This window comes from Haemorhous mexicanus, chromosome 15 (assembly GCF_027477595.1).
Source record: "Haemorhous mexicanus isolate bHaeMex1 chromosome 15, bHaeMex1.pri, whole genome shotgun sequence".
Classification (NCBI taxonomy): Eukaryota; Metazoa; Chordata; class Aves; order Passeriformes; family Fringillidae; genus Haemorhous; species Haemorhous mexicanus.
The window spans coordinates 9,606,294-9,622,801 of NC_082355.1; the positions used below are offsets into that span (position 1 = coordinate 9,606,294).

General features: G+C 49.2%; 1 protein-coding gene across 3 annotated transcripts in view; it reads right to left on the minus strand.

The window, feature by feature from the left end:
* Positions 1-11,464: 11,464 nt before the first annotated feature.
* Positions 11,465-16,508, minus strand: part of JADE2 (jade family PHD finger 2) — a 73,466-nt gene continuing 68,422 nt past the window's right edge. For all 3 annotated transcript variants that reach the window (XM_059860217.1, XM_059860215.1, XM_059860216.1), the window contains one exon: positions 11,465-16,028. In XM_059860217.1, the coding sequence (XP_059716200.1) occupies positions 15,169-16,028 (860 nt within the window). In that variant the 3' untranslated portion in view covers positions 11,465-15,168. The remainder of the gene's footprint in view (positions 16,029-16,508) is intronic.

The following is a 16,508-nucleotide window of genomic DNA, read 5'->3' on the forward strand; positions in this document are numbered from 1 at the left end:
AAACGTCCTTTGCAGCTGTTTACTGAACTGCTGGATTGTGAAGACAAACAGCAGAAAGTCAAACTCGGGAGCAAGAAAGGGCAAACAGGCGACTGTTTGGGGCCAACATACCCTTACAAAGGGCAGCAATTTCATCAGATAAGCAGCTCAGGAAGACTAATGTGGTTAACAGCTTTCCCCTGCAAAAGTATGTGGATGCAAAAAGCTGTGGTGTGGATTTTAGCAGCTCTGCTCTAATTTGCTTCTGTGTGTCTCTGCCTGCAGCTGGGGATCTCTCCTCTCTCTGCCGTGGTGCTGCCTGGCTGCTCTCTGGGTCAGCTGAGGTGGCAGGGCCAGCACTGCATGCTGGGGACATAGGGACAGCAAGGGGCAGAGTGGCTGCTCCTGCTTCATGGTGGTTTTAACTACAGCTCCAAAGGCTGCTCAGGATCTCCAGGGCTGGGATCTCCACCCTGATGCCTCCACCTGCCACAGCAGCTCACTGGCTGCCCTGGGCTGGGCAGGGCTGGGAGCCAGCCCTCCTCCAGCCTCCCACCCCAACTCCTCCTGAGGATGCAGGAAGGTGGTCAGCATCACTGTCTCTCCTCACATTAATTTTAGGTTATGAGTCCCTGCTTGGGCTGCACAGCACACCCTGGGAACCATGGTGCCACGTGCCAACACACTCCAGTGCCTGACTGTGGTTTGCCTTCTATTGCCATGTGTGTGGTGCCAGGCTCACACAAACAAATCAGGTCGTGCTGACAAGGAGCAAAAGCCCCGTGGGCTGGAGGCAGGGCTGGAGGTCAGAGGGCTCCCCAGAATGAGGCACTGAGTCATGGCCACATCCAAGGGTGATTAATTGGGAATTTGTTAAAGCATGGAGAAGGAAAAGGTCAGCAGCAGGTGCACTGGCCAAGGGTGAGGGAAACCCTCCACAGAAGTTATTATGTCTCTAATTAATCACTGCTCCAGTTGAAGGAGACATTCTTTTCCACCTGCCCAGTAGCTGATGGGGTGTTGCAGGAACAGTAGCAATGACTCACTTGGAAACCACAGAGGTGACGGGAATTTTGACAGACAATCCTAAATAAAACCTTGCAAGCTTTACAGGGTGCTTGTAAGATTAAAGAATAATAAAACTATAGTTACAGTAGTGCCTATATGCACAGGGAGCTCTGTGACTTGTCCTGGAGGAGAGGCATCCAAAGGAGAAGAAGAAAGCCTGGGTCTGTGCATGGATGTTTTGATACTGTGAGGGAGCAGGATCAGGCCACGTGAGCAGAGAGGCTGGGAGGGACCATGGCTCTCCTTAGCAGACACAGAGCCAATCCAGCTTTCTGCATGTGCTGGACTGGGGGCTGTGCTCAGCTGAACCTCAGGGAAAGGCATCTTCCCCACATTTACATCCCCAGCCCCATTTTCTGATCCTGTAGGGAAAAGTACATGCAGACTTACATTTAACTTTTCCCAGTAACATGATTAAATACACATTTTACACAGCTGGCTCTCACAAGGCAAGGAGGATTTCATGTGGGGGTGCAATGCTGGTACCAGTGCTGGGATATGGGACACCAAGGGCGCCATGGGTGACATGGACACTGAGGCTGCCACATTCCTGGGCAATCATTAGCCCACAGCCCTGGCAAGGGGATGGCAGAGCCTCTGCTGCACTGCAGAGCTCTGGAGTGAAGCACAGCCTCTTGTTTACAGCCACGAGCTGGCTCTGCAGACACAATTACCCCTATTTTGACACCTCTTAGGAGCACTGAGTGACGGCTCTTGGAGAGGAAAAGCAGCTCCACTCAGGCTGCCGCTGACAGTTCCAGATGACAGGAATATGAAGGCTTAATTATGATATAATTAAGTTGAAGTGATCATCTCACGTCTGTTTAGTGTCTAACATAAAATGATCTGGTGATCTCAGTCTAGTTTGCAGTGGCCTTGGGTTACAAACCAGTAGTGTGTTGGTGGGAGTGGGTGCTGAAATCCTGGGGGGAAAAGGGGGTCAGGGAGAGAGGTCCTGCCTGGGCAGTGAAGGCTGCCCAGGAAACTGGGCTTCTGCAGTGTTCTGCTTGTATTTGGGTGGATTTTTACTTTGCCTCCTCCAGGAACTTCCCAAAGAATGATTTCTGTGTCAGACACCTGTGAGAACAGCAGTTTTTCATCTGCTGGAGCATAAAATGCAGATTTGTGCATGACACAGGCAGTGGCTGTCCTGTGTTTCTGCCTGGCCTGGGCAAGAGGAAAGTCCTCAGCCTGGATCACCATTGCTGGTCCTGAGCACCCATCTGCCATGCTCCCAATACCCAGGAACACCAGAAAAAATAAAAATATTTTCAAGATAACCACTATTCAAACCACTGATGCATACCCCAGCTTCTTGGTAGCTGCCAATGTCATATTTCCTTGGAGGCAAAGTTCAGAGGATGGATCCTATCCAGGATGAGCACCTGCCAGGGGGCTGCAGGGAACCCCCTGTGCTGTGAGCACCCCAGGACATGGCCTTGGTGGTGGCTGGTGTGGCTGGAATCACATAGAATCAGAGAATATTCTGAGTTGGAGGAGACCCACAAGTGTCATCGAGTGCAGCTCAGCACACAAGTAACCTCTTCTCCCTCTTCCCATGTGGAATTGGATTTTTCAGCCTTATATAGTTTTTCATTTACAGATATTCAAGATATCTTGACTATCCGCAAATGAAAAACTATATTTATAGAGCTATCTATCTATAGGTATTTACCCATATAGATTTTCATATAGAGATATCTCAAGATATTCAATATAGATACACCTGTAATGTACTTTTAGAAGACTAAAAACCTTTGTAATTTCAGGAAAGTGTGGATGCTGACATTGGTGGGTTGCTCAGCTGTAATTCCTGAGTAGCTTCTGTGCCCGTGGGTGGGAGCTGACTGAGAAGCTCTTTAACCCCACAGCTTCAGCACAGATTTACTCCTTGGTGGTTGCTGGTGCCATCCAGACTGTCTTGGTTGTTCTTCTCTCATCTAGTGTAGGGTAGGAAATGCTAGGACAAGTGTCAGGCCATGTTTGTGTTCTAAGGCATTTCATGTTGGGGTTCAGATCTGCCTTGGGAAAACCCAGAGAGGAGTTGCAGAGAGTGGGGGACATTGACAGTTTAAGTGCTCAGAAGTCCTGCTCAGGCTGGGCTCTGATCTGTCATTCCCAGCCTCCTTCTGTCCTGCTGCTCCCACACACCAAGGGCCTACAATTAATTCCAGAAGTTCAGCCATTCCCTCTGGCTCAAACAGTCCATGCCTTTACCCAGGAAAGATCTCCAAGTGCTTTTTGACTCTGAGCTGGGGATGCAACAGCTTCTGGGCAGCTGAAACAGGGCTTTGTCTCTGTCAGGTGGATTCTGCTCCATCACTACAGCAAATGCTGCTCTTAGTTATTTTCACCATTTCTTTGCATTAACCACATAGGAAGTAGCTGCTGTACAGCCAAGCAGTGTTTATAGCTGACAAGAGCCCACGATTTCAGACTCTCCATCCTTCTCCTGTGGCTTTGCTGCATTGCTTTCTGCTCTAGTGGTTCATGCAGAGCTCACTAAAAGTGCCAAAGCTGGGAGCCATAGCAGACCTGTCCCTCCACAGGCACAGCAAGTGCCACTGCAGGCAGTTTCCTCAGCTGCTCCTAGGCTATCCCAGGGGATGAAATTGCTCTGCAGGCACCCGGTGTAGTCCACGTGGCAATGCAAACCAGCCCAGTGGCACTGCACTCCCAAAAATGCTTTCCCCAGTGCTGGGATGCCTGCCCAGAGTCAGCAGTGTCCAGGCTGGAGCATGCACAAGTGGGGTGTTCATCATCAGGATCTTGGCAATGGCCTTGCTGGGGCCTCATATTCCTGCAGAAAAGAGCAATTCCCACTACAAAAGCTGTTCCTTCATACCCAGCCCTGTGTCACTCTGGGTCACCTCTGCTCCCTGGTCCAGGGACTGGTCTGGGAGAGTTGGAGTGGACTGGGGAAAAGCTTGTCTGCAGCAGGCTGAGTGTTGTTCCTTTATGAAGGCTTTATTTATTTATGGTTTTGTCAGCTCCAGCCTTGCTCCCACCCACCAGCTTGTGCCACCAGGACAGGCACACAGGAATAACCCAGTGTCATTTGGAGGAACACGATGGCTCGGGTGTTCTGCACCATAACCACCTGCCCGTGGGGCTGGAGTACCAATTTGCCATCAAACTAGACTTGAAAAGTCATAAAACTATTGTGGTAACATCTTCACACTATTTACACCACTAAGAAAACCTGTGCACGCAGGAAGGAAGCTGGTCCCCAGGCTGCAGTGGTGCTGAGCATCCTGGCATGCCTCGGGGTCCATGTCCTTATCCCTGTCCCTGTCCCCTCTGCTGGAGCAGGAGGGTGCCCAGCAGGGCTAGCAGCAGTGAGGGGCAGCTCTCCCGGAGCAAAGCCCCTCTCACTGCAGCAGAGCCAACACAAACTGCTCGGGGAGCATCAGGGAGGGGACAGAAGCCCTGCTTTGTCTTCCTGAAGCCAGCTGGCCCAGACCGACCGCAAAACCCGCAGCCTTCCGAAAAGCAGCAGAGCCTCGAGCAGAGCTGTGGCTGGTGGTGGCAGGGCAGGGCAGGGCGGAAGGGTGGAAGGGCGGAAGGAAGGAAGGGCGGAAGGAAGGGCGGAAGGAAGGAAGGAAGGGCGGAAGGAAGGGCGGAAGGGCGGAAGGAAGGAAGGAAGGAAGGAAGGAAGGAAGGAAGGAAGGAAGGAAGGAAGGAAGGAAGGAAGGAAGGAAGGAAGGAAGGAAGGAAGGAAGGAAGGAAGGAAGGAAGGAAGGAAGGAAGGAAGGAAGGAAGGGGAGCCGGGCGCCACTGGCACCGGCTGCTGCTGCTGCGGTGACTCCTCTGTTTCACAGCGAGGATGATGCTCTCCATGCCGCCAAGTGATGCTCTCCATGCCACCAAGTGATGCCTTTGCTTTCCTCCCCTCCCCAGGTGAAGGTGCCAAAAGCCTTCCAGTACCTAGAGGGGCTGGAATGATGCCGGAGAGGGACTTTCTGTAAGTGCGTGGAGTGACAGGGAAACGGGAATGGCTTTAAGCTGAAGGGGGGGGGGGGTAGATTTATATTCAATATTAAAAGGGAATTCTTCCCTGTGAGGGTAGTGGGACACTGACACAGGTTTCCTATAGAAGCTGTGCCTTCCCCATCCCTGGAAGTGTTCAGGGCCAGGCTGGATGGGGCTTGGAGCAACCTGGGCTTGTGGAAGGTGTCCCTGCCCATGGCAGGGGGTTGCAAATGAGCTTTAAGGTTCCTTCCAACCAAGGTCAAACTGTGACTCCATGAAAACTGCACTGAGGGCAGATGATGGCTCTGGGGGATGGGAAAGCAGGGGTTGAGCCCTGCCTGGCACTAGCAGCACCACAGCTCCTCTTCTTCGTTTGGAGGGAGTTCTGTTCCCTGCTCTGATTATTTGGGGGCACAACTACTCATGCTAGAGTGGGAACTGGGCATCCCCCAGTGCTGCTGAGCTGCACCAGAGCTCAGCTGTGTGGGGCACTCGGGGAGTGGGATCAAAGCCAGCATATGGGCTGGGGATGAGAGGAACAGAGCTGGGGCTGGGTTGTGGGCAGAGGTGTTTCAGTCCAGGCTTTTCTTTCTATTTATGTTTGATTGTGAAACAAATTTGTCTGTGGAGGATCTGGGCCTGTCAGTCCTCTTGCTCAGATGGGGGCTGAGAGCATCCTAAAAGGGGCTGCAGCACCCATGGGAGGCCAGGCTTGGGAGCAGAGGTCTGACAGTGCAGGCAGTGAATCGGTGTCAGCCTGCCCACTGCCCTCGGCTTTTGGTGTTTCAGGTGTTATTTGTTCCCCCATCCCAAGAGTTCTGGGCTCTGAATTTTAGTCTGGAGTGAGTCAAACTCTAAGAGCAAAGTGGAAATTAAATTGCTAACTGTGTCTGGCTTTCCACTTTTACGAGATTGCAGGAGCAGCCCCGGGGGACAGCCCTGCTCTGAGTGTCATGTCCTACAGGGGCACACAGTCACAGCCACACACAGTCTCCCTGGGAAAGACAAAGAGGCACAAAATGAAGAGAAGGGGATGGGATATTTTGTCAGCAGAGCTCCTGCTCCTGCTGCTTCCCTTCTGAGGGCTGCAGATGCTCATTCCAGCTGGGTTTAGCCTACGGCTGAGTCTGGAAGGTGCTGCAGTTGCTGCTGCAAACAGACTCCTCGTTCTATCCAGTCATTCAGCAATGAGACAATTCCTTGCTTATTCACCCCATCAGTACAGCCCTCCAGGTCCACAAACATTTCCCCTGATTCCTTCATTGTCTAACAAACTGCTTTCATTGATACATTACAGAAACCAAAAGGCAAAATGAGTTTGGGTATGCATGACAATTTCACTTCTGCCAGCCCCCAGCATCGCAGCTCTCCGGCAGCCAGCAAACACCACCCTCAGACTGGAAAATCAGCTGAAATGTGTTTTCTGAGAGGGCCCCAGTGTGATTCCTCAGGCTATCAGAGAGTGCTGCCACCTGCCTTAGTGTAAGGTAATTCTGTTTGCTGAAGCAGCTGTTGTCCACTTAATTATCAAGAGGTGAAAACCCTTAGCTAAGGCAAAGACTTTATGAAACGATAAAAAAAAGCCAGTGAGCAGTCTCAGAAGCCAATAATGGCATCCTGTGCTCCCCCATTAGGAAGCAGAGAGTTATACTGAGTTTCAGCTCTCAGGTCACATTTTCCAACAGGCAGCTGTGAGCCTGGGGCAGCAGTGATATCTCCCTTGGTGTCAGTTGTGGCTGTTACTTCACCATCACTGAACATCCTCTAATGCTTGGGAATGGAAAACACTGCAGATGCCTGTCAGGGGGCTGGTGGGATGCTGGGTGGGAGCTGTTGATGGAGTGGGGGAGGCGCAGCCACTCTTGGCACACTCTGGTTGTGCCAGTGCCATGCCATGCCCTTGCCACTCCCAGCCTGTGCTCCTGGAGCTCAGCTGTTTATGCTCCTTTATTTATACTCCTCCTTCCTCCTGATGTGTTTGTATGAGCTGGTTTTGGAGCTGTTGTGCACCACACACAGAGGACTGGGGAGATGCTCCCAGGCTTCAGATCAGAGCAGCGACCTCAGTCCTCATGGCTCAACAGACATCTTGGCCTTGCTGTGCCAATAAATGTGCCTTATGGCTGACAGTGCCCTGGCATCCTTGTGACTCAGCCTAAAATCTCAGCCATGGGTCCTTTTGCCGCTGGGAGAGAGCTGGTGCTGAGCAGGTGGTGCTCGTGGCACAGGGATGTGTCCCCAGTCTGCCTCTGGCCACACAGTGATGCTGCTTGGCCCTGTGCTGCTCCAGAGCTGCTCCCTGTGGGGTGGATTAAAAAACCTGATTGGAACCAGCTCATCCCTCATGGCTCTCCAGCACAGCCCTTCAGGGAGGCTGGAGCATGCCAGGTCTGTGTGCTGGTCTCTCTGTGTGTCAAGGACTCCTGTGTCCCCCAGCATGGCACCTGGCTCAAGCAGGCTTTGGGAATGCGGGGCACAAGGGCTGGCATCCTTGCTGCTGTGCTTTATTCCCCAAACTTAACTCATTTTAAAGCTGGAGCAGCAAAAATTGCTGATTTCCCTCTTTTAGAAATGCTTTATTTATCCTGCTTTCTTATTAAGGGCAGGAATTCATCCCCTGCCTGACAGTCGCTCTGTGGAGTGTCAGTGTTATTTGTGGTATCCCACACAACAAACACCTATTTATAGCTGAGCATTCTTGGAAGGGGTTTTGGTACCTTGTTGTCTGCAGGGAATTTTCTCTCTTGCAGGGTACTGCACTCCAGCCTGCACAGGGAGATGCTTGGATGGAGGCAGAGCACGTGGCAGGTCCATTCCCATGTGGATGGCTGGTGTCCTCAGCAGCTCTCTCCTGAGAATAATTTTCCTAGGAATTATGGCTGCAGATGTGTTATTTTGCTTTCTTGACCTGCCGTTTTTTCCCCTGGAAAAACTCCATTTCATTGATCTGACCATTTGGAGCTCATTGCAGGGCTGCTAATGACCAGGTGTAACAGCAGTATTTTAACCTCTGCATTTTCTCCTCATGCTCAGTGTCAGCATTATAAAGTACCACTTAAAATGTAAGCACAGGCAGTCAATTACTTCATTTTTTATTACATCTGAATGTACAGCAGCTACTCCTGAAGAAAAACACTGCATCTGATACTCAGCAGAGTGGGTTTAGCTGGGAAACACCATCCCAGCAGTTCGGGAAATGCCAAAATCCCACTTTGGGAAGATCCATCCCAGCACTGCACACACCAGCAGAGCTCAGACTCCTCCAGGGCTCGTTTCTCAGTGCACCCACAGCACAAACAGTACCACCAGCACCTGACCCCTGATTTTGGAAGGGAGCTGCATTCCTCTTACCACCTCATTCCCCTATAAACTCTGCTGTTTGCATGATTTATACCTGATGGCAGACAAGGTCCAGGATCTGTGCCCATAACACTCTCTCATGGATGAGGGATAGGTATGGGCAAAGCTGTGGGCCCACCCTGTGCCTCCCAAACTTGCCTGGGGGCTGGGCACCTCCCCACCATGGCTTCCTGCTGGTTCTCCAGCAATTCTGGCCATCTCAGGAGAAGGAAGAGCTAGCTGCCTGCAACCAATACCAGTCCCAACTCATCCCCAGGCTAAGTTGCCATGGGAAAACATATCTGTTTAAACCCTCCATGAAAAAATGCCTAGTTAGACCCTCCACAAGTCTAGTTTTCAGTTGTGCATTAAAACAAACAGGGAATGAGTTTGTCAAATAGAGTTTGGGATGAGCAAGAGGGCAGAGGCAGTGCTTGTGAAACCCTCTGGATCAGGCAGGGTTGAGACTGGCTGCAGCGGGATTTTTCCCTTGTTTTGTGGGTTAGTCATAGGTTTGTTTATTTTTTTAGGGATTTTTTTTCTTATTCGTCTGTTGCAATCACAGCAGACACATCATTTCACAGCCCTACATGGAAATCCAAGACCAAGGAACTATTTTTAGTGCACAAAATGTCTCTTCTAAATGCATTAACTTTGGAAGAGTAAATATTAAATATGGTCTCATCACATTAGAGGCATTTATGCAGAAGTACAGCACCAGCAGTTTTAATGGTTAGGGGAAATTATGTTATACCACCAGCACTTAATGAAACACAATAAAACAAGGTCTTACTGCAATTCTTTCAGGATAAGCTGAAGGAAAATTAATTCCTTTCCACATCCGTTGCTGATGATTTACTCACACCGGGGGGTATTTGACCCATTAGTATTTATGGTGGCACTGGCAATCTGTATGCAAAACATATAAAGACTAGCCTAACATTTATTTTGCAATTAAATTGAAATGATTCTTTGGCTACTTGCTCCAAACTGAGGCATTCAGCACCATCTGTGCTGAGGATACTATAGGCAAGCCCTGAGTGAGTACCACAGTGAAGCCCTATGTGCTCTAACTGCCTACAAATACATGTTTGACAATAGCTCTTTGTAACTTCATTGAGGAACCAGGTCTCAGGTTGGGCTGTAGGATGGTGTGGTGCTGCTGGTGGAGCCCCAGTGCCCCAGGTCTGCCTGTCCCTGCCCTGTCAGCAGTGCCCTTCATGGCTGGTGGCTCTCCTCTGGTGATGGTGAGGGGCTGTGGGGTTGCTGCCTGGGTTTGGTACTCAGGCTTGGGGTCCTGGCCCTGTGGAAATTCTTCCTGCACCTCATTCCTTCAAAAGGCAGCTTGGGCTTTAGAAGGTGTCTGTCTAAACAGGAAGATGTCAGATATGAGCTGCTGGGCTGTTCTTGGCGAGTTGGTCAGCTTGGTTATTTATCTCCTGTGAAATGGGGTCTCTGGGAGAGGAGGTGACATACAGAGGTGATGTAGTCTTTTCAGCAGCCAAAAATTCTCTTCCTTTCCTTGCAGGCATTTCTGTTCATTTCCCGTACCCATTTCCATGATACATCCAGCTAGACCATCCCAGCCATCTCTGGTCTAATGCAAGTGCCAGCAGACAGGGATGCATCTTCCCAGGAATTTGGCCAGCTCTCTCTTCCATGAGCCTTAAATATTTTGGAGACAAAATCCTTGCCAGTTTGTAAAGATGATGCCTCATGTTCCCCAGCATCAGATCTCTGAGATCCATCTGGGCTTGGCATCATCCCCTTGGACATTTTGGGGCTGGGCAAGGGGTTGCTGTTTCAAGTTAAACAATAACAGTCAGGCTGGCCCTGCTTTATGGAATTGAACTCCTGAATATTTCCCTGCCTAGAACAGGTGAAAAACTTGCTAGAGAAGGCAACTCTTGAACTGGCTTTTTGACAGGTTCATGCACATTGCTGTGGGCATTACACCTGCACTGAGGGGCTCTGGGGACTAGACTGGAATTTGAGTTCATCACTGGGGTGCCTGGAGAGCTGTGAGCAAGAACACAGCTCAGTAACAAAATCCTTAGTTTTTAGCAATAAACCAATCCTTTCCCTTTTCTTTGAAGAGCTAAATGTGAGGCCATGGTAGCTGCTCCACCCCCAGAAGACCCATCCCAGATGAATGGTTTTGCACTGACTTCACTTTGCACCATGACCCACCTGATTAATCACTTAACCAACAAATTGAACAAACTATGTTTGCTAAGTAGCTCCTTTTCCTTCAGCAGCTTGGGCACTTGGACAATTTTACATAAGAAAAATGTGCCAGTAAAGGCCAAAAAAGGTGGAAGAGAAGAGGCATTCCTTAATGACTTGAATATTTGCTGAAGCAAGGCAGCACCCTTGCCTGTGGCCTCCAAACCAGCCAAGTATGCACAAGATGTGTATCCCATTCAAGTTTATAAAGCTGTGTGATGAGCCCTGTGCTCCCACCACACTCCACAGGAGGAGGGTCAGGCCACCAACCCCAGCCCATGTCAGCAGAGTCAAAGAATGGGGCTGAAGGGACTTAGAGACCATTTAGTTCCCATCTCCTTCCATGGGCAGGGATGCCACTCACTGGATAGGCTGCTGGCTGATATCAGCAGGATGCAAGTAGTGTATTACAAATAGAACACATCACTGGAGTATTTTGGATTTCACAGCTTGCTTTTGCTCCCATGAATAGCATCTCTGCAGTGTTTTCCTGCCTGTTAAACCAGCTCCTGGTGCAAGAAGCTGTTCCTCTGAGCATCCTGTCTCGCAGCAGGACTTCCTCTGTGGGCTTTACTCCAAGTCTGCAAAACAAGACTTAAATCTCCACCAGAAAGGTAGGTGCCTTGAATTACAGAAACTTTCAGGCATGGGGAACTTTGTGAATACCCTCTTGCTTGGGCTTGCCCTTCCAGCTGTTACAAATGTCTCCAGCTGTGTTTCCCAAGATTTGGCAATGGAAATGCAATGAAAGTTCAAAAATGTGCTACTCACGGGCAGAGTGGCTGCATCAGCAGGGCTGGACCAGCCCTGCATCCTCACAGAGCTGCATCCCTGGGATGAGTTTGCTCTGTGTGACCATGTTCACTACACCAACACGAGGTACACAGAAAACACTGCTTTATTGACTGCATTAGCCAACACATTGAGGAATGCAAAGGGTTTTCTTTTCATAAGCAATGGGCCATGGTCCCAATGTGTATTAAAGCATACACTGTATCTAAACAGGATGAAAATAATGGCAGACAGAGCTATTCCAAGGCAACACAAATAGCATGCATAATACAGTCTCACACAGAACGAGTTTGATAACATTATATTGCTTTAAGGATTAACTAACATGGAAAATGTACAAAAAGGAGAAATAGGTTTTTGCATTAATGAAAAATACATTTTTTCTCTACAAAGGAATTTCTAATACAAGAAAATAAATATTGCAACATAAGCCAAAAATAATTTAAAATTGCTCTTTTCAATATATTTTCAATATTTCTCTTTTGTATTAACAAATGGCACATCACGTTCTTTGAAACAAAGAAAACAGAAGGGTTTCTCCTTCTGCGACATTCATATCGTTTCCTGTAACTGATGTGAAGTGGGTTGTTTTGCACGTGGAATGGTGCAAACTGCAGGGGATTTCCTTAAAAAACAACCAAACCTCATGCCCTGCCCTGTAGCAGCATCTTCCTGCAGCCTGCATCCATCCTGGCTCCATTCTGCATCCAGCCTTGGGGTGAGCTCCATGGGACAGCAGGCATCCTAACCCCATAACATAGGTGCAAGTGGAAAAAAAAAAACAAAAAAAAAAAAAAACAAACAAAAAAAAAACCAAACAAAAAAAAACCAAAACCACAAAAGATGGGTGTGGGGAAAATGGGAGTGGGGAATTGGAGGATGGCTGGGGAAACTCTCTCAGCCATCAGGTCTGGGGCTGGTGAGGGGCTGTGCTCCATCAGGGAATGATGCTTTCTGCATCCTCATCTCAACAGTGGCTGCTTCTCCAAGGAAACAGGTGCTCTTACAGTGCAAATGTCAATTCCTGCAGTTTATACATCTTAAAAGATAACATTTCTGTACTAAAATAAACCTTTTTTTCTTCTCTTTCTATTAATTTCAAAATACATTTACATTAACATCAAAAATATTTTCCTTGTGCATTTTCTCTCCAGAACACCAGACTCCCCTGCTCCCAGGACGCTCCAGGCAGGGGATGCTCTGGGGTGGCTGCAGCCATCCTGCCATGGTCCAGCCCTTGCTCAGCCCCAAAGCTCACCAGAGCCCTTTTCCTCCTCTTTATTCCTGCCATCCCATTCTTCTCCCTGTGCCCCACCAGCTCGCTTAGCTTTTCCCCCCCTCTCCTGATGGCAAAACATGATGCCTAATGTTTTGGGAGTGTTTCAAACTGTGCTATTGCCCAATGCTGGAGGTGCCAGGTTGGTTGTTCTTTAAAGTTTCCCCATTTTTGCTTTCCTGTACTGAGAAGACAAGTAGTGCAGAAGCTGATGAATGGAACTGTGTACAGTGAAATTTGTGGATTGCTTTTTTTTTAACCATAATTGAGTGAAGCACACGGAAGCAAGATTCATTAAAAGGCAGCATATTGATTATTGTTATGACTCGTATACTAGGATACTGGAACTAAAGCTAGCAAGCCTGATAAGATAAACTAAGTCCTATTTACTGTATTTAACATTATTTGAACATACTGAACCTTAATTAATGAGCAGATTTTCATTTCCAACCTCAATGGATTATGCTAATTTATAACAAAGGTAGTTCCTGTTTTGTTGGTATTCTGCTGTTTTTTTGTTTTCTCTTTTTTTCCCCACTAATAACTTGTATCACATTTTTCCCATCTGAGGAAGATTCCTTCCCAGGCACGGTCAGTCTCAGACAGGTGAGTGTTGGGCTTAGGCAGGGCTGGGCATCCCACCTGCAACCCCCACCGGTCGCCATGTCTGGGATCAGCTGGGCTGTCATCGCTGATCTTTGCTGCAATTTTATCAATAATAAGGACTTTGGAAGGCTGATAAAGATGATGATCTACTCTAAAACATCAATCGAAATAGTCTCAGAGTTTCAAAAAGAAAGCTCACAGTGAAATGAGCAAAAAGCATCGGAAACCAAAAACCATGGCAGGATGCGGTCTTGGAGCAGCAGCATCCCTCGGAGCAAGCTTGGAACCTAATGCCGCAGCAGTGTGGTATGAGTGTGTCTTTAGTCCTTGGTTGCTAAATAATTTCCAATTTTTTTTTCATAATGACAAGTTTCCAGTTTCTGGCTGTGCTGCTTGACTGTCAAAATATTTCTTTGGCATCCACAAAATTCTTTGACTGATTGGTTTGACAATTGCAAGGTTTTTTTGTTTAGTAATGGGTTTAACCAGTTGCAGAAGTGTCCCAGGTTTGGGTTGGTTTTATTTTTTTTTTATTTTTTTAAAACATTTTTTATTTTTAAAAAACAACAACAACAAAAGTTTCAGTGAATTTTTTTTTTTTTTGTTCCCTGAGCTCACACTGGGGTCACTCCATTAAAACACGTAGCATGACTTAACTGTGACCTTTGAAGCCAAAACCGAAGTAATGGTGCAATTAAGTGCAAACATGGAAATTCGCCTGACTTATAGGTAACATGGGCTTTTAAACAACATTTAAGGCTTATTGGGGACATTTTATGCATTAAATTATTGTAATATTTATAATGTCAGCTTCTGTGAATCACCCCCCCCACAACGAGTCAACAGCTTGTAACCAGGATTTAAGGTTAAAAAAAAAAACAAAAACAAAACAAAGGATGGAGAGGAATAAATTCACCATTTCCATTGTAGCATTTAGAAGAAAAACATAATGGTGGTGGCAAGGGTTGCCATTTCCCCTCAGTGACGGCACATTTGGCCTTGGGGCCACGGTTTTGGTTTGCAAGGGAGATTTCAAATGTGCTGCCCTGGCATGGCGGGACCACGGCAGCATTGGAGGGAAGCATGGGCAAAAAAATTGCTCAGCCTCCTGGGTGACACCAACCCTGACCCCACCATGGTGGTTTTAAAGGATGCTTTCCTCCTCCATCCTGCCCCACATTTCCATTCTCCACTTGCTGGTTCATTCACCTGAGTAAACCACTTCAGTGTTTCTAAGAACCTCACTGGGGGCATGGACAGGGAGGACTTTTGCATCCTGGCCCCTGGACAGATCCCAACCAGATGGAAAGGTGAGGGGAAAAATAATGACCAAGAGGTTTTTTTCCCTAAAAATAGAAATGTAACATTGCTCTCTTCCACCCCAAGCATTTTCCTCCAACAAGCTTTTTGTGCTTTAGTCATTATTTATTTTAGAATCGCTTATTTTGCTTCCTTCTCTCCGCACACACAGGTGGGAATTTCCCCTCCCACGGCTGACCACTGCCGGACCCTCTACTTGCTCCCTGCTCTGAGGGCAACCGTCCCAGGCAGAAATCTGCCCCTCATTAAATAATGCCCATTAATTGAACTGTCATCCCTGCAGAAAGCACGGGCACCGGCACCCTCCACCCCTCTCAGCCCCCTCGACATCGGTCCTGGCGGGTGCCGGCTCACGTTCCCAGGCAGTGGGGTCTGGCAGGGAGCCGGGGAGGGACCACTGCTGTCACAGTCGTCGATGTCGGTGAAGCTGAAGCTGTATCTCAGGCATATCGAGAAGAGAACGACAACAGTGCCGAATTTCCAACTATATACACATATTAAAAACTCCCCTCGCCACGATACCAGGCAGAAATTGGACATGGCAGTTGGAACTGGGTTGAGGCCTCATCGAGCCAGCGCAGGCGGAGGAGTTAGGAGGCCAGGATGCTCATCCTGACAATGTCCTCGCCGGCCGCATCCAGCTGGCCCCGCTGCGCCCGGCTGTCGCGGGACTCCCCGTCCGAGTCGCTCATCTCGGCGTCGGAGAAGTATCCGTCCGTGTCGGCGTCGAAGTGCTGCAGGGGAGCTCCGCTAGCGCCCTCGGCCTTGGGGGGCTGCGACCGCCGCGCCCCCCGGCTCTCCTTTGGTAATTTGAACCGCACTATGGTTTTGGGGCTACCTATGGAGTCAGGCACTTTGGCTGCGGGGCTGGGCTCCGTCTGAGCGCAGCGCGGCATCTCCTCCTCCTCCTCCTCCTTGCTGACGCAGCCCCGTGTCCCAGCAGGGGGATGAGGCTCGCTGGCTTTCTGGAGAGAGCCCTTCCTGGCCACCTTTTTGGCCTCGCCCATCCCTTTGCGGTCGGGGGGGAGCTTTGCTGCCCCTTTTTCCGACTTGCTCGGTCTGGAATCCGGAGCGAAGGGCTTGGCGGGATCATCCGACAAGTTGCTGGCGTTGTTAGTCCAGGGCTCTGAGCCCTCCGGGTGGCCCCCGCCCACTGCGGAGGGGCTGCTCCTCGGCAGCTTTTTCTTAGTGTTCGTTCTCGTTCTGCTTTTCACTTTCTTTGTGGTCTCGCTCTGCTTGAATGGGGACCTGAGAGAATGGTCCATCATGAAACTCAGCAAGGTCTCCTCATCCTGGAGGAGCTCCTCGGAGAGGCCAGGGGTGCTGGCCTCGTGGTGGGCATTGTTGAGTGACCACTCGCTCATCGCCATGTTCTCCGCAGTGATCTGCACTGACTGTGCCAACCAGCTGTTGAAGAAGGTCCCATCGATGGGGAAGGAGGTTGACAAGCCTGGGAAAAGCAAGAGCGGAAGATTGGCTCAGAAGCCAGGAACAGGAACAGCCATGCTTCCCTCTATCACCATCACCCACTCCACTAAAGCTCCCTGGCACTGGAGAAAACACTCGAAAGATCAACTATAATGCACCACACAGGACTCAGAGCAGGGTTAACTCCAGCACTAGTACTGAACTTGGGGTGCACTGGGGTCACAGCACAACAGCCAAAGCAGTCCCTCACATCCAACTCTCCACAAATCCAAACCAAGCTTCTTCCTTCTGAAGGAAGATGACAAGGAATGACACATCCCAGCACAGGTGGAAACATTCTCATGCAAAGATGGAAGACGAACAATTCAAGCGTAAGTTTAAAAATATGGTGACAGAGCAGGACTTGTGCCGAGACATGGGAATGACATGTTCCCCAGGAAGCAGCTGCTGCGAGGCCAGCCCCAGAGCTAGGCAGCCAGCATGGTGATGGGACCACTGCTAC